General features: G+C 34.1%; 2 protein-coding genes across 2 annotated transcripts; both read right to left on the reverse strand.

Annotated features, from left to right (window-relative positions):
- Positions 1–4,928: 4,928 nt before the first annotated feature.
- Positions 4,929–15,683, reverse strand: LOC110801939 (peptidyl serine alpha-galactosyltransferase). The gene is made up of 8 exons (XM_022007342.2): positions 14,914–15,683; positions 13,828–13,998; positions 12,041–12,284; positions 11,749–11,949; positions 9,145–9,617; positions 7,566–7,730; positions 6,922–7,165; positions 4,929–5,870 (listed from the first exon to the last, which is right to left on the reverse strand). Exons 1-8 carry the CDS (start codon positions 15,216–15,218, stop codon positions 5,229–5,231), a joined length of 2,445 nt encoding a protein of 814 aa, XP_021863034.2. The 5' UTR covers positions 15,219–15,683; the 3' UTR covers positions 4,929–5,228.
- A 5,014-nt stretch (positions 15,684–20,697) lies between these two features.
- Positions 20,698–22,267, reverse strand: LOC130466084 (uncharacterized). Its single transcript, XM_056834814.1, has 2 exons — positions 21,763–22,267; positions 20,698–21,445 (listed from the first exon to the last, which is right to left on the reverse strand). The coding sequence occupies exons 1-2, from the start codon at positions 22,259–22,261 to the stop codon at positions 21,420–21,422; spliced, it is 525 nt and encodes a 174-aa protein (XP_056690792.1). The 5' UTR covers positions 22,262–22,267; the 3' UTR covers positions 20,698–21,419.
- Positions 22,268–23,153: the final 886 nt, after the last annotated feature.

Consider the following 23,153-nt stretch of genomic DNA (forward strand, 5'->3'; position numbering starts at 1 on the left):
GTTATGATGGTATCGATGTTGGGCAGGAGAATATTTAAGAGGAAATTGTTGAAGTCCAATCAATGTTGATCAAGAAAAATTCAGCTATTGGTGTTGGTTACTAATTTTATTGTTCCGGGAACCATAGAAGACATAGATATGCAAATATGTGTTATTGTTATGGTCTCTAAAGAGAGTGAACATGACAATTGACAAGGAAAGAGGCCAAGAGGGGATAAAATGAAGAAGAATGTAAATTTAGTAATTAGTTTTTTTTTTAAAAAAAAAACTTCTTTTTGAGGAAATCTAGTAATTAGATTAGCTTAGATGAAAAAAATATGTTGATGAAAGAAGTATGTAATTACTAGTGAGTACTCCCTCCGTATTTATTTAAGAGATACACTTGCCTTTTCTGGCCGTATTTATTTAAGGGATACACTTGTCATATTTAGTAACTTATCAACCCCACCATCTAATTAAATAATACATCTAATTTACCCTATGACCCACCATCCTATTAAACAAATAATTTCATAAACCAACCTCACTTCCCACCTACCAAAATGACATGATCCCCACTTATTTAATTATTAAAATATCTATCCAACCCCACTTGCTTTATTATTTTATTTCATTCAATTATTCTTCTTAATACCCGTGCCCGGCCAAATGTATCTCTTAAATAAACACGGAGGGAGTATAATTCTTGGAAAAACTCTTGTTAGAAAATAATTTAGGCCTTGTTCTTTAGAGCTGAACTGAACTGAACTGAACTGAACTGAATGCTCCTGAACTGAACTGAACTGAACTGAATGCTCCTGAACTGAACTGAACTGAACTTTACTGAACTTAACAGAATATATTACCGAAATAAATAATAAATAATAAATAATAAATAATAAATAATAAATAATAAATAATAAATAATAAATAATAAATAATAAATAATAAATAATAAATAATAAATAATAAATAATAAATAATAAATAATAAATAATAAATAATAAATAATAAATAATAAATAATAAATAATAAATAATAAATAATAAATAATAAATAATAAATAATAAATATAATAATAATAATAAATAATAAATAATAAATAATAAATAATAAATAATAAATAATAAATAATAAATAATAAATAATAAATAATAAATAATAAATAATAAATAATAAATAATAAATAATAAATAATAAATAATAAATAATAAATAATAAATAATAAATAATAAATAATAAATAATAATAATAAATAATAAATAATAAATAATAAATAATAAATAATAAATAATAAATAATAATAATAAATAATAAATAATAAATAATAAATAATAAATAATAAATAATAAATAATAAATAATAAATAATAAATAATAAATAATAAATAATAAATAATAAATAATAAATAATAAATAATAAATAATAAATAATAAATAATAAATAATAAATAATAAATAATAAATAATAAATAATAAATAATAAATAATAAATAATAAATAATAAATAATAAATAATAAATAATAAATAATAAATAATAAATAATAAATAATAAATAATAAATAATAAATAATAAATAATAAATAATAAATAATAATAATAAATAATAAATAATAATAATAAATAATAAATAATAAATAATAAATAATAAATAATAAATAATAAATAATAAATAATAAATAATAAATAATAAATAATAAATAATAAATAATAAATAATACTCCCTCCATTTCTTTTTTATGTATCCATTTGGAATCTGATGTGGTTTTTAAGAAAATTGGAATATTGATTTGTATGGATATAAGTGTAATGATTGGGTGTAAGAGAAATGATTGGGTGTAAGAGATTATAATAAATAAAGGAGTGAGAAAATAATAAAGAAATAAGGTAAGAGAGAGGAGTGATAATGATGGGTGATAAAGGAGGTGAGAGAGTGGGTATATGGGGAAGGGAAAAGAATTAAATATTATGGGTGGGGAAAATTAGGTGGGAATATGGGTAGAATCTTTAGGTATTTTGGTAATTAGTTATAAATGTAAGGGTATTTTAGGATAAAATGTATGTCCAAAAATAGAATAGATTCTAAATGGATACAACAATATGAAACGCTTAAAATGGAAACGGATACAACAAAAAGAAATGGAGGGAGTACTAATTAATAAAAATAATAATAAATTATATTAATTATTAATAAATATTTAGTTATAAATAATACTAATTAATAAAAATAATAATAAATTACATTAATTATTAATAAATATTTAGTTATAAATAATAATAATAATAATAATAATAATAATAATAATAATAATAATAATAATAATAATAATAAGTAATATAAAAATATAATAATATAAATATAAATAATAAGTAATACAATAATATAAATAATAATATAATTAATATTAATAATAATAATAATATAATTAATATTAATAATAATATATTATAATAATAATTATTATTATTAAATTAAATTAAATTAAATTGAATTGAATTAAACTGAATTAAACTGAACTGAATTTAATGCTCCTGAACTGAACTGAACTGAACTGAACTGCCAAATAAGTCCTGAAGCTGAAATTAAGCCAAAAAGAACAGGACCTTAGTATGCATGAAACTTTTTGTGTACAATTAGGTATTTAGGTAACTACATTAATGTACCAACAATCTTTTTAACGGATTTTTCATGAAATACCCCTCAATTTTCACGAAATTCACCAAATGCCCCTCAACTTTCAGAAATTCACCAAATGCCCCTCACCTTTAATATAATACCCAAACTACCCTTACTAATGACACGCCGTTAGTCCGCCGTTAACCTACTTTTCTAATTCACCAAATGCCCCTACAATGTAACTTATTTCACCAAATACCCCTATTTTAAAATATAATTCACCAAATGCCCAAATGTAAAAATTACATTTTTAAAGCCCAACGGCTAGTTTTTGGGCATGTGTATGTCGGCCGAAAAGAAGGAACAGTCCTTGTCGGCTGGTGTTATGGGGGAGGAAATTGATGAAGCAGGTTCTCCGTGCTAATTTATTGGTGGCGTTTCTGTGATTTCTCCGGCTAACAATTGTCCATTGGTTGGGGTTGGGGTTTGGTTGGGGTTGGGTTCTCTCTCTCCATTTTTTTAAAGACAAGTGAGAGTCTTTTTATTATTAGATGCGAATACAACATTAGTTTACACCATAACTGAGCTTAATCATAGTTTGGGGAAGTTGATGTCAAAAATCCGTAGCTCTAGCGACAACCACATGTCCATAATAGGACTAGACATCGAAAGACACTACTGTCAAGATGACACCAAACACCAACTTGCTGAAAAAGTTGCCATAGTGAAGCTGTTTTTCTTCGACAATTGCTTGATTATCCAGTTGTTGCGGATTAATAAACCTATTTGTTCACTGGCTTAGTTCTTCCAAAGACAAGAGCTTACCTTTGTTGCTGTTAAAATGAACAACTGTCTTAAAGCGTTGAACAGAGATTATGGGATTCAATGCAGGAATGCTTTTGATTTGCGTGAATTGGTTGTAAGTGTTAAACAGGATAAAAAACAAACCAATGAAAAGTTCAAAATATTTGGATTGCAATATTTGACGAATCTATTTACATCGGGTAAAGAATTGTTTTTGTACGTGCTTAAAGGTCCTGCAGCACCTCTAGGAAGTTGGGGTGCTACTATGTTGTCTTTACAACTAATTGAAGCAGCTACTCGTGATGCTTACTTGTGTTGCCTTGTTGCGTATTTCTCTTGTTAATTACTCCATATTTGGGAACTAAACTGCTTCCTCGTGAAATTGTAATCAATCTAGCATTTCTGCTGCTAATATTTTCAGATGTGTCAGAAATAAAGTGTACTAAAAATATCAGCAACAGATTAAGCATATTCAACACACAAAAAAACATCATTTATCAAACTAGATTATGCATATTCACCATTCAAAAACATCATAATGATCATATTCACCATTCAAAAATAACTTCATATAGTGACAGATATACTGAAACAATATGTAGTATTGATCAAAAACATCATATTTAAGCATATTCGTCATTGCTGCTTGGATCACACTTGTAGTATACCCTTTGTGGAATGAGTGTTGTATCGGAGCTACGAATGACAAATTTCCTCCCACGATAACAGATTTTATTTGGGACTCTAACATATGTGGACTCTTTATGTGTGGATGATGATTTTGAATGATAACTCATGACACAAAATGAGATGAAACTACAACAAAACAATTTGGTGACTAAATAAACACTCAGAACAGGGTTATTTATACTAAAACAATAAGCTACGGCTATTTTTCAATCCCAAAAAACTAGCCGTTGGGCTTTAAAAAGGTAATTTTTACATTTGGGCATTTGGTGAATTATATTTTAAAATAGGGGTATTTGGTGAAATAAGTTACAGTGTAGGGGCATTTGGTGAATTAGAAAAGTAGGCTAACGGCAGACTAACGACGGACTAACGGCGTGTTATTAGTAAGGGTAGTTTGGGTATTATATTAAAGGTGAGGGGCATTTGGTGAATTTCTGAAAGTTGAGGGGCATTTGGTGAATTTCGTGAAAATTGAGGGGTATTTCATGAAAAATCCGTCTTTTTAATTTCTCACATTAGACCCTGAAGTGTTCTAAAGCTCTAGCTATTTATCATGTTTTTTCGGGGCTCTAAAATCTTATAACACAATTTAAAATTCAAGCTTCCTTAATACAGATAGACGAATTCAATGGCTATTTAAGTGCACTTTTCTATTTCACTAGTATTTTCTCTTGCGACTACAAACATTATAACTTTAACAAATTACAATTTTACAAATTATACGAATCACAAACTATGATTACTTTAACCAACGATAATGTAACCAAAAAATAACTTGGGGGACGCCATCCAACAACTAATAAGTGGGAAGAAAAGGAAGCAAATTATAACAAGGGGGTTACCCATAAACATAAGATATTTCTGTGAAACAGTAATACTTTATCCTTCTGTAGTTCTGTCTATCTTTTCCTGCTACAACAATTTGGTTGCTGAAGTCCTAAACTAGAGTATAAATGTCACTGTTAGTAACACTACCAAAAAGAACCTGTATTTCGATTTTGAAAATCCAATAAGTAAACTACAAGTAAAATTTTACGTATAAGGATATTTCAGATTCACATCAGGTACATCTTCAGTTTAAAACAAAGCTGTATAGGAATGACTTCAGAAAATTGCCATTTTTGTATCAGAATGATGTTCACAGTTTATCAGCTAAATCAGTATTTCTCCCATTCAGATCAAACAACCCCGAGTATGATGATCTTTTCTTGCTTTTGTAATTCTTACCCTTTTTTTGCCGTTTTTTACCACCCGCACATACTTTAGCCATTAATGCCAGAAAACCTAAGAACGAGGCGGCCCATAAAGCAACCATCCAAATCCTGAAGGAGCTAAATAACTGTTCTGATGGAGGAGGTATCAATGATGATTCCAGAAAATCACTAATTTCATTAGAATTATTTCTTGTGGCATCACTTTCAACAATCTTGTTCACAACTTCCTGGTCTAATGTGGTTAGTGTGAGGGGATCACGGCAATTTCTTCGCTTATGATGAAGATAAAGAGCATCATTCAATGTTCTTCCGCATTCTATGCTGAGCAAATCTCGGTGGTATGCATCCTCGTTAGTTCTATCGAGAGTTGACGGGTCAGGAGGGTCAGGAAACTTAGCCCAACATTTGTTTACTAAGTCAACGTCTCTCCATTTTGACTTGTCAAAGCTCCAATCTCCAACCGTAAATACCAATCCATAGTGGAAAACCCTGTAATTGACACCAGGTTGGGGAACATATCCTGGATACATCATTATTGAGCCATCTATTCTATGCCGTAAATTTAACTGCCAAAATCAAAAGGAGGTGGTCAAGCAAAGGTCAGGCAGCAACATAAGTCTCTAATACATGCACAAGGTGATACACACATGCATGGGAGTTAACTACTCCATCTGCTCCTTACTTTCAATTTTCATCACATGTGGGTTTAGAAATTACGGGTTGGGAATGAGAGAAAAAACTTGTAACTTTATTGGGTAGGAGAGGGAATAAGGTGATGTGATGGGAAAAGAAGAATAGAAAAACTATAGTTTCAATAGTAGTCTTTTAATTCAACAAGTGATAGTAAATATGCCGAACATTATGGGACAACCAAAGAAGGAAAGTGAAAAAAATCCAGGGATGGATAGTATCTATTCGCATGAAACAGTTCAGCATACCAGTTCTGAAACCCGAAAACTAGTCAGGCACATCATATTGGCATGAAAGATAATAAGAATACCCAATCTTCTTAACTCACAGGGTCAAAACAGGACAAGTATTACCATTTATCCCTAATTCAAGAAAAGAGAGAACATTGCCCAACAAAAAGTTCATGCAGAGGAACAACTATGATTGGTGAGCATTCATTGTGGAATATACAGAACTAAAACATAGAGGGGGAAAAAACTGCATTCCTGGATTAGCTGATAATTCCCGCCTGTTGACGTATGCTAGATGAAGGCAGAAGGGTACTACTAATATTACTCAGAGAAGTTAGATACAGATAAAGATGTTAAGGGTGTTTTGGGGATCTGCAAATATTTTAGTGGACAGAGAAAATGGAGAAGAATGTCCGTGAGGCTAAGTAGTTAAACAGTAGAACAAGCTAATAAAAGAGGGCATTCAGAAAGCAGGGAGAAAAACACCTAATGGAAAGACCCCACCTCTCGAAAGTGGGTAGACAGTAACTGTAAATTAGTGATCGATCAACCCTATTACCTGTTCTTCCCTAATTCTGTCTTAATTCCTATTCTGTTCATAAAATTCCTAGCAATTTCATAGATAATAGTTTAAGTGTTTAACAATTTGATCCAATATCCAATGACATCAACAAAAAAATAGGTATGCATAACATACCTCTGCTGCCCCAAAACTGTAACCATACATCTCACTGATCCATCCAGATTCATAGATATCTCCAGTGATATTTGTGGAGTAATGCTCAGTATCTGCCCGAACCTCCTGAGTTTTAAGCAGCCAATACATAGCAAATTTCCGGAGATCTTCTATGTGCATGATTATGACACCTCCAACCTTATCACAAGCTTCAGGATTGCGTGTATGGAGCTTTGCCAGTATATTGTCACAGCCAATCAGGTAGCTGAAAACCAGATTAATTGGAATGAGCAAGAATAACACAAATTCTTATTTACAATGGGTGTACAATAAATATTGTACGCCGGAGTAAAAGTTAACCCAAAATGCTTAAAAGTTAAGCTTATATATGTAAAAGTTATTTGTTTTTAAGTGATAAATATTTTCATTTTAGTTAAACTTATTTCTTCAAAATCACTAATAATGTATAAAATTAATTATTTAACCCTTTAAAATATTTATCTATCAATTTTTTTTACTAATATAAAAGTTAATCAAAATTAGGTTAAAGTTACCTTGGTGTACAATAAATTTATTGTACACCTTGTGCGCGCAAGACCTTTTGCAAGAATAAACCAACCCATTTATGATTAATGCTGAAACTGAAGGAAATCCTTTTGCCTTACCCATATGGTGCTGAAACTGGACGCCCACGGGCTGCTTTGAACTCCCATGGTGTAATTTCACCTCTCATAATCATATCAGCATCCAAAATAACAATATATTCTGCATCTATCTGTGCATGATTTATCCAGTGAACAACTGCAGCTGGTTTATTAATTGCTGGATACCTAAAAAGACAAGCATGCTTTATTTTTGTCAAGGTTCTATTAACAAAAAAACAATTTGATGAGTTTACTGTTATTATAGTTCAGTCTGAATATGGGTCATTGGACAGCTGTCCAGCAGGCCAGCTAAATGTGACGCAGAAGGCACCAAGGCAGGATTATTTAACTTCACAAAAGACTCAAAATCTATGTTTTATGCGTTGGTTAAGTAAATTTGGGGAATAACTCCATGTCAAACTGACTAGTCAATAAATTATGACGAAGTAGGGAAGTACCAAATTCGATAAACCAAAAAAGAGATTAAAGCTTTATATATTGCAGCATCTACACCAGAGGTTACATTTTGTTTACGTTTTCGGTACGAAGCATAACATAGTACATAAAATGTATTTTGATTGAAAATAGTGTATTGAGCATGTACTAAACATTGAAAAAGACCATTCATTTCAATAATCATTGATAACATTGCTTGATCCCAGGATCTAGAGGTTAGAGATTTCACTCTCAACCACTACTCCATAAGGAAAGCAGGTGAGTTTCGAAGTTGTGGTGGTGGTGGTGGTGGTGGTGGTGGTGGTAGTGGTGGGTTATGGAGATGGGGCTGGGGAAGGGATGACTTATTTTCCCCCCTTCCTTTCTAAGAGTAGGGGTTTTGGGTGAATCCACCCATCAGTATGAGAAACCCCTATACCATGGGAGCTTCAAGGTGTAAATCCGACCAATCTTAGTTACTCAAATCAGCCAAACAAGTGTTATGGGTTTGGGATCACTCAAACCCATACCATTTTGATACCAGTTAACCAGTGTCTCGAGCGCTTAACCAACAGAAGCCTAAGAATACGTCCCAGGGGGGTCACAGGGAGGCACAACAGGGTCCGACTGAGAAGTCCTTACTTGAAACTGCTACTTAGAATTTAGGAACCATCTCATAAGTTCTTGTTCAATATCCTATGAGAAATTGTTCAGGAAGTACTATTGACACAAAGGTTCAACTTTTTACTCCCTCTGTATTTATTTAAGAGATACACTTGCCTTTTCCGGCCGTATTTATTTAAGAGATACACTTGCCATTTTTTAGTAACTTATCAACCCCACCATCTAATTAAATAATATATCAACACCTCACCCCCACCCCTTACTCCCTAAAATGACATGGTCCCCACATATTTTTCTTATTAAAATATCTACTCAACCCCACTTGTTTTATTACTTTATTTCATTCAATTCTTTTTCTTAATACCCGTGCCCGGCCAAGTGTATCTCTTAAATAAATACGGAGGGAGTACTATTTAACAAATGCCACCCAAAATGAAACAACCATCAAACAGCGCGAAGAACTGAAAGAATCAACTAGATACGACCATTCTAACTTCCATTACGAGAGACTTTAAGAAAAGAAAAAAAAAGCCATTATTACCGATCACCCGTCAGAGGATGTACGCTCATGGAAGGAACGTAATGAGTTGGAGCTAAATCGTGGCCCTTGTAATTCTTAAGATCTTCATCTGTACAGCTGAGAAGCCGAGTGATATTGCCTGGCTGACCACTCAAACGAAAACTGTGCATAAAGCCTACAGTCTGCCAATCAAAATAAGGGGTGCATTCTGTAGAAAAGAGAGTGTGGATTTTCGGATATGGTTTTCCAGATTCACCAACCATCTTCTCCTCCTCAATAGCCTTTTCAATCCAGCGAATGTCGCCAGGCTTTTTCGGAAGAGTTAGCTCTGCAAATGTTCTGCTCTTCAGGAAACTCAAATATCGTGTCCATTTTGGTTTAGGGCATCCTCTTGCTATGTGATGAAGCAGAAGGGCTTCATTTAGGGTATTCATACACTCTATGCTCAGCATTAGGCCTCGTCTTTTGCCTGGATGAGTTTCAATAATCTGCACCTGCAGGGAAAATAAATTATGTGTAAAATCACAAAATAATACTCCCTTTGTTTTTTTATTAAGTGATGTTTTTTAATAGCTATCCAAGTTAAATGTAGCTAATTATTTATTTTTCTGTTATGTTGTCTTATTCTCTCACTGTATAATTAGAACTAGACATATACCTTAAAGTAGATAGTGATGATAAGAAAAGTAAGAGTAATTACAGATACTGTTGGCATGAAAATCATATTTTTCAGAAACAAAATTTAAAAAAAAACAGAGTAACTAAAATGCTGATTAGTGGCTTAATAAGAAACAGAAGGGAGTAATAAATTTCGATGTGTTCATTACGGGATGTGTACTAGGAAAATACTATTTTTGTGAGACTTAGCCCAACAAAATACAATGTAAAAGGCTTGTAAAGTTTGGGCCCTTTCTTTTGCAAGATCAAATAGGCATACTCGTTGGTAAAAAAGATATTTCAACCCCGATCCACCCTACAACATCGGATCAAAGACCAAATAATGTGATTTCAACTTTTTAGCCAATAACAAATATGGTGTATAACTCATCCTTAGATACAAAGGCATTATGAATCCACATAACAACAAAGAGCCAAAGTGTTAGAATCCAACCTTCCTTACTTGTATTTTGCTTATCTATTGCTTTCTAGGACCTTTCTAATAGTTTTATGTGCTTTGGATAGAATTATTATGTTTCTGCCAATCCAGTGTTCACTGGAAGTTTAGAGCTAATTCAAAATAAACCTCTATGAGGGGTATCAACAAAGTCTTCCCAAAACATATACATTCTTGTCCTCGGTCCCGCTTGTGCTTGCTATGTGCACGTAAGCGCCCCGATCGACCCTCGAGCCTCGCTCTTGTCGCCAATATGCAAGAGTGTCCATTCTGAATCAAGCACCCGCTCGTGCCCCTCGAGCCTTGAGATACACTTTCCGCACAAGGCTGTGTCCTTGCCACCCATAGGCAAGAGCACGCCGCACGATCCGATGTCAAAACGCTGAGACCTCGAGGTCTCAGATACCATTTATTACTTGAAAGGCGTTTAGTGCATGTTTGATATGAATCTAGGAAAGGTAATGGTATGAAAAAAATAAGATGAAGAATGGTAATTTACTAATTTTAACAGTTACCATTATTCTTGAAAGGTGTTTAGTGCATGTTAAGTATAGCTAAGGAAACAATTTCCATGTATCAAATTGAGAGTTGAGGAGGGCAACATGTTTCGCTACCACATCCCATAAGGTTGGGAAGGGTTATACATGTGTGGTATGGTTACCCTTAGGAAATGGCGGGTGTTACCCTACCTCTCATACCAAACAACAGATTATGGAAACGGTTAACTCATTCCAATTCCAGCACTGAAAAAACACTATACCGAACGCACTTTTGGTGTTAACAACTCAACAAAATTCTTAGAAGATTGCGAAGGGAAGTGGTAGAAAAGGTATTGAATTTTTAGCTCTTAAAGACTGGAGAGACTCTCTCTCTCAAAAATTTATCATCTCATTTCCATGTAAATTTACAAATCCCCTCCTACTACATTTTGTTAGCAATCCAGATTTGAGCTGATAGTTCAGTTTCTATTAAGAAATTGTTTCTTTTCTACTTTTATCTCAAGGCTGACCTGAATCCAGAGAACCCTTTTTAGGAGAGAATCAGAATAAGATTTTTTGAAGTGGGGTGAACACTAAAAAAAAGTATCTATTGGTTACTAACAGGCGAGTGAAACCTGTTAAATCTAATCAAACCAAACCTTAAATTACAAGTGACTGAAGCTAGTAATTTAAGAAACAAGATTATTCATTGACTACATATTAGGTTATTCATAGGATTACTATATATGTCCTATTAACTGCGGGTTGGAAATTCATAAGAAAGGTTTAGCGACACCGTTAACTTGAAAATTATGTCCAACTAAGAATGTCATGAGAATACATCCACAATACGAGCAAGAACAAAAGTTAAAGAAAAGAAATAATAGTTCAAGTGTCGATGATTATCAATAATGTGAGTTGTAAAAGAACCCAGACAGTATTTTTTTTTTAAAGGATAAAAACCCAGACAGTATATTTTTTTTAAAGAACCCAGACAGTATATTTTTTTTAAAGGATGATTATCAGTAGTACCTCTCTTGGATAAGGAGGTTCTGGAAACAGCCGTCCACAGTCATAAACAATTCCATCTTCATGGTGATCTAGTTTAGTGAAAGACCAATTCCCAACTGTAAACGGTAGGCCATAATGCATAAGAATTGGCTCAACACCCTCTCTTGGATCATAGCCAGGATAGATCATCAGGTCATCAGTAACTTTATGATGAAGTCCGACCTGATAAAGAAAATGACAGTATCATAACCACAGAAGTAATAGTTGCTCTAGTATCCAGAGAAGAAAAAGCAGAAAAATGAGTATGACTTACTTCTGCTGCAGCAAATGAATATCCATACATTTCACTGATCCAGCCAGTTCCATATATGTCACCAGTTATATTTGTCGCCCAATGAGCCTTGTCTTCTCGCACTTCTTCAGTTTTAGAGAGCCAAAATGGAGCCATGGCTCTGAGATCATCAATATGGAAAACCAGCAATCCCCCAACCTTGTCACATAGCTCAGGATGCGTTGTATGTAATTTTGACAGGATATTGTCACATCCAATTAAATACCTGTCGGAATATATGAGATCATGGATACACACATAACCACAAGTAAAGGAGCTCAATCTGAAGAAAAAATCTTCAATATTACGAATACAGTGAGACAACTACGAGTCTATGAGCAAGAGCGTCGAAACCTTGATGCTAGGTTAAACTAAATTTCTTGACAATAAAGAGTAACATTTTAATTCTCAAGAACCGAAGGATATCGATTCAACCGAATACCTTAAAACTCTTAAGATGGTAGTGCCAGCAATAGAGGAAAGAGTAAAACTCACTTCTGGCCATTAAAAGAAAAAGAACTCACTTCCCACTTCATTTTTTTTTTTGCCTCCTATTCATTGCTTCAACTTGGATGGTTTTTTTCGGGTTCCCTTTACTACTGGGAACTAGAACTCTGAAATCATCTGATAGACCAACTAAAAGTTTAAAAATGAAATTTGGACTCCAAAATTAACTAAAACAATTCAACTCACTCATGACAAGCTATTTTGACTTTGTAATTGTATTCTTATTGCATCATCTCCTTCGAATTGATTTCTGTTTTACTTTAGGTAAGCATTTAAGTATGATGACAAATTCTTTTTCCTTTTAAAGAAGGTTTTCCTACACTTTTCAAAGATTGACAAAAGAGGTTTATGTAAATACACAATATTTTAACGGGTACTGTGTTGTTTTTGGCTTCAAAGGGTATAGAATAGCAAATGCAAGGGGGAATTACCTAATTGTGTTGAGTACTTTTGATGATTGTTGCCTATTTAGTATTTCTATTTTCTACGTTAGAAAAAAGAGAGATTTCCTCACTGTTGTAAGTTGTGAAGTGTAATGCCCATTGTCAATTTTATTGCAATACATATATCTCTTTTCCAGAATAACTTACAATTGCAAATATAAAATAATTTTTTACATAAACAACTTACAATTGTGTTTTTAAAGCGGTGCATCGCACGGCACTAATCTAGTTAATACGGAATAAAGAAGTGTCCTTACATCTCCTGAATCCCCATGTTAGCATGTTCTCATACCGTCCTCAAGTAATGTAGCTAGCATCTGATCAAACCAACAGAAAACGAACCACTTAGGAGACTTAGGCTGAAGCTTCTGTCCTAAGCTTGGGACACTAGATATTTTGTTTTTGATGTGGTGAATCTGATCCACTAACCTCACCAACACTTTGACCTAAGCTTGACTCTAGGAGTGATGCATGCTTTGTTCATTTTTTTTTTTGTCAAGTCAGCCTCCGTGTAGGAGTTAAATCAGAGATCCTAATCTTGATTCTTTACCAACATCAGTTTCAGTAGGAGAAAACAGTTGCTCATCTACCCCTCTATTCTCATTTACTCTTCTCTAGCCTACTTTTCTATATTCCCATGTCCCAACAAAATGTTATCTGCAACAACGGATAAGCTAAATAGCCGGGGCATAGACTCGGCATTGACAAGGAGTTCACCACAACTTCTGCCAAGCCTCAAACTGATATCAACAAGAATGCAAGACTAGGAAAGTGAAGCAGATCATAAACAAGAATACTGAGTTATTTGATTATCCATACCCATAGTATTGAGAAACAGGCCTGCCTTTCTCAGCACCTAATACCCAAGGTACTATTGGACCTCTGATGATCATGTCAGCGTCTAAGATTACAACCCAATCAACATTCTTGGCATCCTCACTGTGCTGCAGCCAATGCAAAACTCCAGCAGGCTTATTAATAGCTGGGTACCTAAACAAATATAAAAATTCACCCTTAGTTTAAGAATCTTATGAATTCAGTAAAGTTAGAGGAAAACCAAAAACCGGCAAATAGAAAACTCACAGAATGCAGCAAATTGAAAAACAACAAAAGAAAATTCACGTACACTAAAGCTATAGTTGTGACACAAAACATGTGCATGACATGAAACATCAAGGGAACATCATGATGTGCAAACAGCGCAAACCATCAGTTTAACAAGTTCAAAAGGCTGATCTTATTTTCCAAAACTTCAGATACACTTACATTAACCATTAAACCATTTTTTACACAATATTTGTATCCTCAATTAGATTATTATGCCTTTAGATTATTGACATCAACAAAAGGGCACTTCACATGTCTTCTTCTAACAGGGCTCTCCCTGAATTGATCCTATCACAATCTATAAAAATTCAAAGCATTGATCTTCAGTTTTTTCACAAACATATCCAATAGTACAGTAAATCCCTCCATTCGGAATTAAGTCACATACACTATATTAGAATGTCCACAAAAAAGTCATGAGCTTTCGTAACACAGTATTGGTTTGTGACTATTTTTTCAATATGCCACTACTTAAACTAAGTGATAGTGTACTTTTTTTATTAGACCCTACACGGCTACATCAAAAGCACTACCCACAACCAACAATTTCGCAACAAATAATTTAGTAAAGACCTTTAAGCTTCAGATTATGGTAATCGTCTGAATTTCAGCTGTATTTCAACTTTTGAAGGCAAAATAGCTAATTGCGAGGTCCTTACTCCTGGCTAAGTAATCATGATCATAAGTACATTACTGATTAGTCAAACTAACAATTGCAATGAGGAGTGGATTTCAACTGAGGAAAAATTACCAAACAAAAACTAGAATTTTATCAAAGTTGAAAGAAGGAAATAATACCAGTCACCAGTTCTTGGGTGTCTGCTCATAGAAGGGACCTCCATAGTCGGAGCCAAGTCGAATCCCTGATAGCGACTCTTCTCCTCCTCCGTACAGCTTAGAAGCCGGGTAATCGGACCCGGATGACCCGATTTCCGATAACTGTGCATAATCCCAACTGTTTGCCAATCGAAGTAATTGTTGCATTCTGTCGAAAACAATGTGTGCATCCTCCATGGAGCTTCCCCAACTGTGTGTTCTTCTGAATACCCAATTGAGCAAAAACTCAAAAGAGTAATCACCACCCAGATCACCAATTTCTCCATTAAAGACCTTCTAATTCAGGTCTTGAGAATTGATTCAGAGATCTGCTTATCATGGTCTATTTTATTTGGAAAATGTAAAAAAAAAAATTGAAATTGGAATTATGAATAAGACATGCAAGTTAGTTGAATAAAGAATTGACCGAATTTGGATGATTGTGATTTTGGAGTATTAAATTTTTGTGGGTTTTGGGTAAGAAAGACGAATCTGTCAAAATATTAAACGAAAAATAATTGAAATGTTGTTGGATTGGATAGGAGAGTTGTTGCCCTGTCTTACTCAGATTTCTGTAATCCTGTTTAATTTTTGGGGTACTTTTTAATTATTTGGGGTTGAAAATGGTGGAATGATTTACTAATGAATGAACTGTCCTTCTCTTTATGAGGTTGACTTTTGAACAAAGAAGATCCAAAGTGTTTCTGAATTCTGGGCATTTAGCTCTTCGTCGACTCTCGATGAACAAGCCTTTCTTTAACGTGAGCAACTGAGCATGCTTACAACGTTCTGTTATAGTTGAAAAAAAAATGTTACGTACAAGGCAATAATAATAGATCTGTAAATCACAAATTTAAATTATTTTTCGTAGTAAATTTAGAGCAATACAATTAAAACAATTAATATTGGCCTACATCTTAAAACACAACTCGTATTAGTGACTTTTTTAGGTCTTTAAATCTTTTCTAGTAGAGCCATTTGATATATGCACACGAACTGTACTGATGGACAATATCAAGTCGTAAAACCATACGAATCTTTATCACCTTTCCCAATTATTGCAACCTTAAAAAATTTCAAGAACCTTAAAAAGTAGGAAAAACATGAGAATTGGGAATATCGCAGAAAATTGGCAAACAAACCAATGAAAAAGAAACGTGTGTAGAACTCATGATATCCAATTTAGTCAAAGCTTAGCTCATTCTCTAAGCCTCTTAGGGAAGTTCATTATGTCTCTCTTAATGTTATGTAACGTGCATGTTCTTTTTTGAAAACGTGAGCTTCATCTTTCCCATTAATTATCTTGTACTCTAGTTACCAAAGTTCATGCCTATTCCCTCATCGATCTTTTTCCTCTCCATTAAAATAAAGTTTAATTAGTACGTACTACGGTCCTACGTAATCCCTCCCCCGTCACTCTTTATTCTTCCCGTGGTACTAAGGAAGCAAATTAAGAAAAAGATATGAGACTTTTTTTAACGGTGAAAAAAATATCATTACTCTGTAATAATTAGTCATATAACGTCTACAATGAAACAATAAATCTGTAACTCACAAATTTACAGGCAATACGTAATTGTTAAAAATTAAAACAATTATTATTCTACATGACTCGCATCTGCGAAATGCTTTGCAGGTGACACCTTACAACTAAGCTTGAGCAATGTGCTAGCTAGTTCCCTTGCGCAATGCAGGATCCCCCTACTATCCCCCTCAAAAGGAGCATGCAAGAGCTCGATCAATACCAAAATGAAAGTTAATGCAAGATGCTAACACTTATATAGGAACTCAATGTATGATGCAATACCTGATACTAGCACGGGCGGAATGAGGGGGACTGACGAGGGTCATGGTCCACTATGATAATGTTTAATATTAAATAGACATTATAAAACACATGTGTGATATAGCTCAAGTGTTAATTTTATCTTGAAAGTTAGAATTTGTTAGAGGTATAAGGTCCAAATCTTACCCCTGTTTACTTTTATATACAAATTGCCATACCGAGACACAATGTAGGAAGGCAGGGATCTTGAGTGACTTAATTTATTTATGTTTTACTTTGTATTTCATTGAATTCCATTGGAGTGGTTGGTTTGAGGATTGTTTTAATTAGAGTTAAAATAATGGTTTTTAATTTAATTGTTCAAATATTAGTTTAAATTAGAAGTTCACTTCTGGATTTTAGGGTTGTGTCTTTACGGTTCCAACTTATAAAGGTTGACCTTTCTATTTATTTAAGTATTTTGTGTTTTACCACCTAAAAAGTCCGAATTTGTGTTTTACCGGCCATCTAATAATCTCAAAGTTTTATTTACCACCTAAAAAAATAAAAATAAAAAATCATTTGACCACCTTTTAAAGGAAAATTTAACGGCACCATTAGTAGAGCCCACAAATTAAGCTTCCTCATATTTTTTTACGGTTTTACCTAACTTATGTGATTTTCTTCTTTGTCCCTCATTCCCTTTCAATTTTTCAGGTTCTTCTTCACTACTCTTTAATTCTCACCCCCCATTTTTGCAATTCATATCTCCAAATTAATCAAATTACAAACTTATATACTACGTACATACAACATACTTAAAAACATAGTGGAATATTACAAGGAAAATGTTATAGTAGCCATTGAAGTGGGCGTAGTAACGATTTCGTAAACTTTGTTGTTAAAAGGTGGTAAAACAAAAAAACAAAACAAAAATTAGGTGGTAAAATAAAAGTTTGATATTTTTAGGTGGTAAAATACAAATTTGATTTTTTTTTTCTTTTTCTTTTAAGGTGGTTAAACACAAAAAATCACAAAGTTTATGAATTATTATTTTCCGCTGCAATATTCTGATCGACTTGTTAAGAAAACCTTACTTTTTGACGTGGTGATAACGCGTTAGTAATCTCTAGAGATTTTATTAAAAGTAAATGTTTTTAAAATATTGAGAATTATCGTAGTGTTACAATATATATCACATATGCCTCCTCAAGGAACCTGAAATGACATAAACACTAATCCTAAGCATAGTCCATAAGTGAGGGGAAAGTAAGATTAGATATAGTTCTTCATTATTCTAAACTAACCAGTGTATTAGCAAATTCAATGAATCGGTGGATGTGTATAGAGGGACTACGTACACTTTAGAGTTCTAATATTTGTTTCCTGTTAGTGAGCCTAATGTGTCATAATGTACGTTTATATATTAGTTGCATATTCATATATATTAAATATATAAATGAGATTTGAGATTTTATTTTGCGCAACGATTAGATAGATGTAAATGTTAGATTTAGGATTTCAGAAAATAGGAATTTTGTAATTGTATTAATAAATCAGCATATTACAGTTTATATAAGAGAGCAGAAGTCTAGAATCTTCTGTTTGTTACAATCAGTTATAACAAGTAACTGATTCTTGAAGAATCAGTTAGCATAGGTGCTGACTCATCAGCTAGAGTAACAGCAAGGCAGTCTTGTTATTTGATCATCTTATTGATCATTACAATGCATAAGCTAGATTACAATCTATAATGCTAACAGTCCCCCTCAAGATGGAGTCATAGATACTCCCATCTTGGATAGAAGCTTCTGAAATTGTGCAGATGGTAGTGGCTTTGTGAAGACATCTGCTAATTGCTGTTGAGTAGGTAGATAAGTTAATTGCAATAGCCCCTCTAGAACCTTGTCTCGTGTGAAGTGGCAATCTATTTCAATATGTTTTGTTCTTTCATGGAACACAGGGTTCTTGGCTATGTGTAGAGCTGACTGATTGTCACAATGTAGAGTGATAGGCTTTAGTCCACTTATCCCAAGGTCTGACAGAAGGTTGACAATCCAAGTTACCTCTGCAGCTGCTGCAGCCATTGCTCTATATTCAGCTTCTGCTGATGATTTAGAAACTGTATTCTGTTTCTTAGATTTCCAAGAGATAGGTGAGCCACCAAGTAGTAAGACATAGCCAGTTATTGATCTTCTGGAATCTGGACATGAAGCCCAGTCAGAATCTGAAAAAGCCTGTAAACTGATGTTGTTTGTTGCCTTTAAGAGAACACCTTGCCCTTCTGTATGTGCTAGATATTTCAAGGTGTGGTGTAGAGCTTCAACATGAGGCAATCTAGGGGAATGAAGAAACTGACTGAGTGTCTGTACTGTGTATGACAAGTCTGGTCTGGTGTGAGTTAAAAAGTTTAACTTTCCAACCAAGGACCTGTATTTCTCTATATCATGATAAGGTGCTCCATCAAAGTTAGTCAGCTTTATATTCAAAGGTAGAGGAGTAACAACCCTTTTGGAGACATCAAAATCACAGTTTTTGATGAGTTCTCTTGTGAACTTCTTCTGACTTAGTATGATTCCTTCTTCTGTGTATCCAACTTCAATCCCAAGAAAATAATTTAGGTGCCCTAAATCTTTTATACTGAATTCTTTGTGTAGAAACACCTTCAAAGCTTCAAGTCTACTGGAATCTGTTCCAGTGAGGATCACATCATCAACATATACTGCTGCAATGTTGATATCTGTGTTATCTCTGTGAATAAATAAACTGTAGTCAAACTTAGACTGAATGAAACCTTGGCTCTGAAGTGCTGTCATTAACTTTTCATGCCACTGTCTGGATGCCTGCTTCAATCCATATATGGATTTGATCAATTTGCAAACCTTGTTGTGTGGGTTAGGAACACCTTCTGGTACATTCATGTACACTTCTTCCTTTAAATCACCATGCAGAAATGCATTGTTTACATCCAGTTGAAACAAAGGCCAGTTTTTGCTTGCTGCAACTGCAATCAAACACCTTATAGTGCTCATTTTGACAACTGGACTAAAGGTTTCTTCATAGTCAATGCCATACTTTTGATTGAATCCTTTTGCCACTAGCCTTGCTTTGCACCTTTCTAGTTCACCTGTAGACTTTAACTTAACCTTGAACACCCATTTGCATCCTATTGGTTTCTTTCCTTTAGGCAATTCTACCAATTCCCAGGTGAAGTTGTCATCCAAAGCTTGCAACTCTTTTCTCATAGCTTCCACCCACAACTGTTGCTTTGCAGCTTCAGAATAGTTCAAAGGTTCAACTATGTCACATGATAGTGATAAGAAAGCTTGAAACTCAGTAGGAAAAGCCTCATATGATACTAAGTTACACCAGTAACTTGGATGCTGTGTGTTTTCTGTGCCTTCAGCTGTGTAGCACTTATAATCCTTTAAGTAGGATGGTGGTTTATGAGATCTAGAAGATTGTCTGACTGGAAATGATTCATGTGTCTGGTCTGGTGTATTAACAATAGTGTCATGAACTGGATTATTGTCATGATTGGAGTCAGAAAAAGAGATGGAATCAAGTGAAGAGTTGGGTGATGGAGAAATGGGAGAATCTGGGATGAGAGGAGAATTTGAAAATGTGTCATTGGATGGAAAAGTGGTTTCTGGTGTAGTGAAGTCTGGTGTATCAAAAGTTGGGGGAGAAGAAATAGCAGGAAGATAAATGGCATTGGTATAGTTTGAGAGTGGTGTTTTGTGTTTATGGTAAAGATGGAAAGGAAAATGTCTTTCATGAAATTTAATGTCTCTGGTGACAAACTGTTTATTGGTATCAACCTCAAGAACCTTGTAACCCTTCTGTGTTGTGGAATATCCAAGAAAAACACAGGGTGTGGCCCTGTAATCCATGTTAGTTCTTCCAACCTTAGAGGTGGAAACATAGCATAAACAACCAAAAGTTCTCAAGTGATCCAGATTAGGTAGCTTCCCATACATTCTGTAATAAGGTATTGAGATCTATAGCTTTCAATGGCATTCTGTTAATCAAGTAAGCTGCACAGAGAACACAATCTCCCCAAAACCTGTCAGGCACTTTTGATTGAATGTATAAGGCTCTAGCAGTTTCTAACAAATGTTTGTGTTTTCTTTCAACCACCCCATTCTGCTGTGGGGTATGACTACAGCTTGTTTGGCTCAAAATGCCATGTTGTTGACACAATTTCCTAATATCACCTTCACACAGCTCTTTGGCATTATCTGATCTTATACACTTAATCATGACACCAAATTGTGTTTTCACCATGTTTAAAAAATCAGTCATAACAGAAACAACATCCTTTTTATTTCTCAACAAATGTATCCAAGTGAATCTACTATAGTCATCCACTATAGTGAGAAACTGATTACACCCTGTAGGAGTCTTTACAGAATGTGGACCCCATACATCTATATGAATCAAGTCAAAAGGTGCTAAGGTACTGATACTACTATGAGGGAAGCTAAGTCTGGTTTGTTTTGACACAGGACAAACCTGACAGATAGTATCTTGTATACAACTTTTGACTTCACAATCTGGAATTATTAACTTCAATTGACTAAAAGGCAAATGACCTAGTCTTAGATGCCACAACTTAGCATTATCTACAACTGATAAGCAACCTGTGTTGCATGTATGAGACTGCTCAGAAGTTGTTTTTGGTGGTACTTGTTCCCCAACATTGTATAGTCCAGAACTGACATCACCAAGAGGAATCAAACTCCCTTTCTGGCAGCAAACAAAACATTTATTGTGAGTAAAATGAATCTCACAATCCAAATCCTTGCACAACTTGTGAACTGATATCAGGTTATACTTAAAATTTGGAACATGAAGAACATTTTTCAGTATAATATCATCACTCAGTTGTACAGAACCAACATGTTTCACTCCCACTTTAGTTCCATCTGGTATAGTTATGCATTGTCCTTGATGTTCAATTGACTTATACTCAGAAAATTGTGACAAATCATGACAAAAATGATCTGAAGCACCACTATCAAGCAACCATTTAGAATTATTCTGAGATAACAAGCAAAGATTACCTGCCATCATAGCTAGATTGTTAGTTTGATTGACAGTTCCAGCTCCTGCATTCTGTTGTTGTTTAGTTAATAAGCTCATCAACTGCTGATACTGATCTACTGTGATTGCTGGAGTGGCTTCTGGTTTTGGCAATGGTGGTGGTTCAACACCAGAATGATTATCATGAGATAATGCAGCAGTTCTGTGTTCTTTAGACTGAAAACCAGGTGGATATCCAATTATCTTAAAACATCTCTCAATGTTGTGCCCTGGAATTTGACAATTGGTACAGAAGTAATTTGCACCTGTTCTCCCTTGCTTATTATTAGCACCTGTTCTTTGATAACCAGTTGCCTGTGATTTGTTTCTATTATTCCAATTGTCTCCCCCAAACCTTCTTTTCTCAGCAGCAAAAGCAACTGGTTCTGAAGAGTTGTTTGTATGAGAAACTTCTTGATGTCTTTCTTCCTGTGCAAAGAGCCTGTAAGCTTCTGAAACCTTTGGTAATTCTGGCACCATCAAAACATTGCCTCTTATAATTGCATACTGATCAGTCAGCTTCATCATGAACTGCATTACCATTTTTTCTTGCTGTCTCTGAAAGAATTTTTTAGTCACATTACAAGTACAGTTGTTGCAAGTGCAATATGGCATAGGGTGTGCTTCCTCAATTGCATCCCATATCGACTTAATTTCAGTGAAAAACTCAGAAACAGTCTTGTTTCCTTGACTGATTTCAGACAATTTCTGTTCTAGTGAGTAGATTTGTGCCATCGAAGCAAAGCCAAATCTCTCTTCCAAATCAATCCAAATAGCTCTTGCAGATTTAAGGAACATCACACTCTTAGAAATGATTTCATCAAGATTACACAGAATAAGAGAACAAACCAGATCATTGCACCTCTCCCAAGCCTTGCATTCAAGTGATCCAGGATCTGGCTTCTCAATGCTGCCATCAACAAAACCTATTTTGTTCTTTGCAGACAAGGCCAACAGCATAGACCTCTTCCAGCTTGTGTAGCCTTCACCATTGAACTTGAATGAAATCAGCTGCACTGAATTTGCATCAGATGGATGAATGTAGAAGATGCTTGCAGGATCTTGATTAGGAGGCAAAGTTGATCTTCTCTGGCTATGATTTTCGTTTTCCATTTTCAATGATCAAAAACCGAAATCTCAGAAATGAATGTTGTAGAAACTTGATCAACAAGCAAACAATTGCAATACGAATTTCCAGATCAAAACACGAAGATATCAACTCAGAATTGAAGCAATCAGCAGGTATTTGAACAATTTCTCAAACAGTGAGAAGAACAAATCGATTTCTCAGAGAAGAAAAGATCAGAAACAATTGAAAACAACTGAAAATTTCTGCGGAATTTTTCAGAAACGAGCACACTGCTCTGATACC

Source organism: Spinacia oleracea, chromosome 1 (genome assembly GCF_020520425.1).
Source record: "Spinacia oleracea cultivar Varoflay chromosome 1, BTI_SOV_V1, whole genome shotgun sequence".
Classification (NCBI taxonomy): Eukaryota; Viridiplantae; Streptophyta; class Magnoliopsida; order Caryophyllales; family Amaranthaceae; genus Spinacia; species Spinacia oleracea.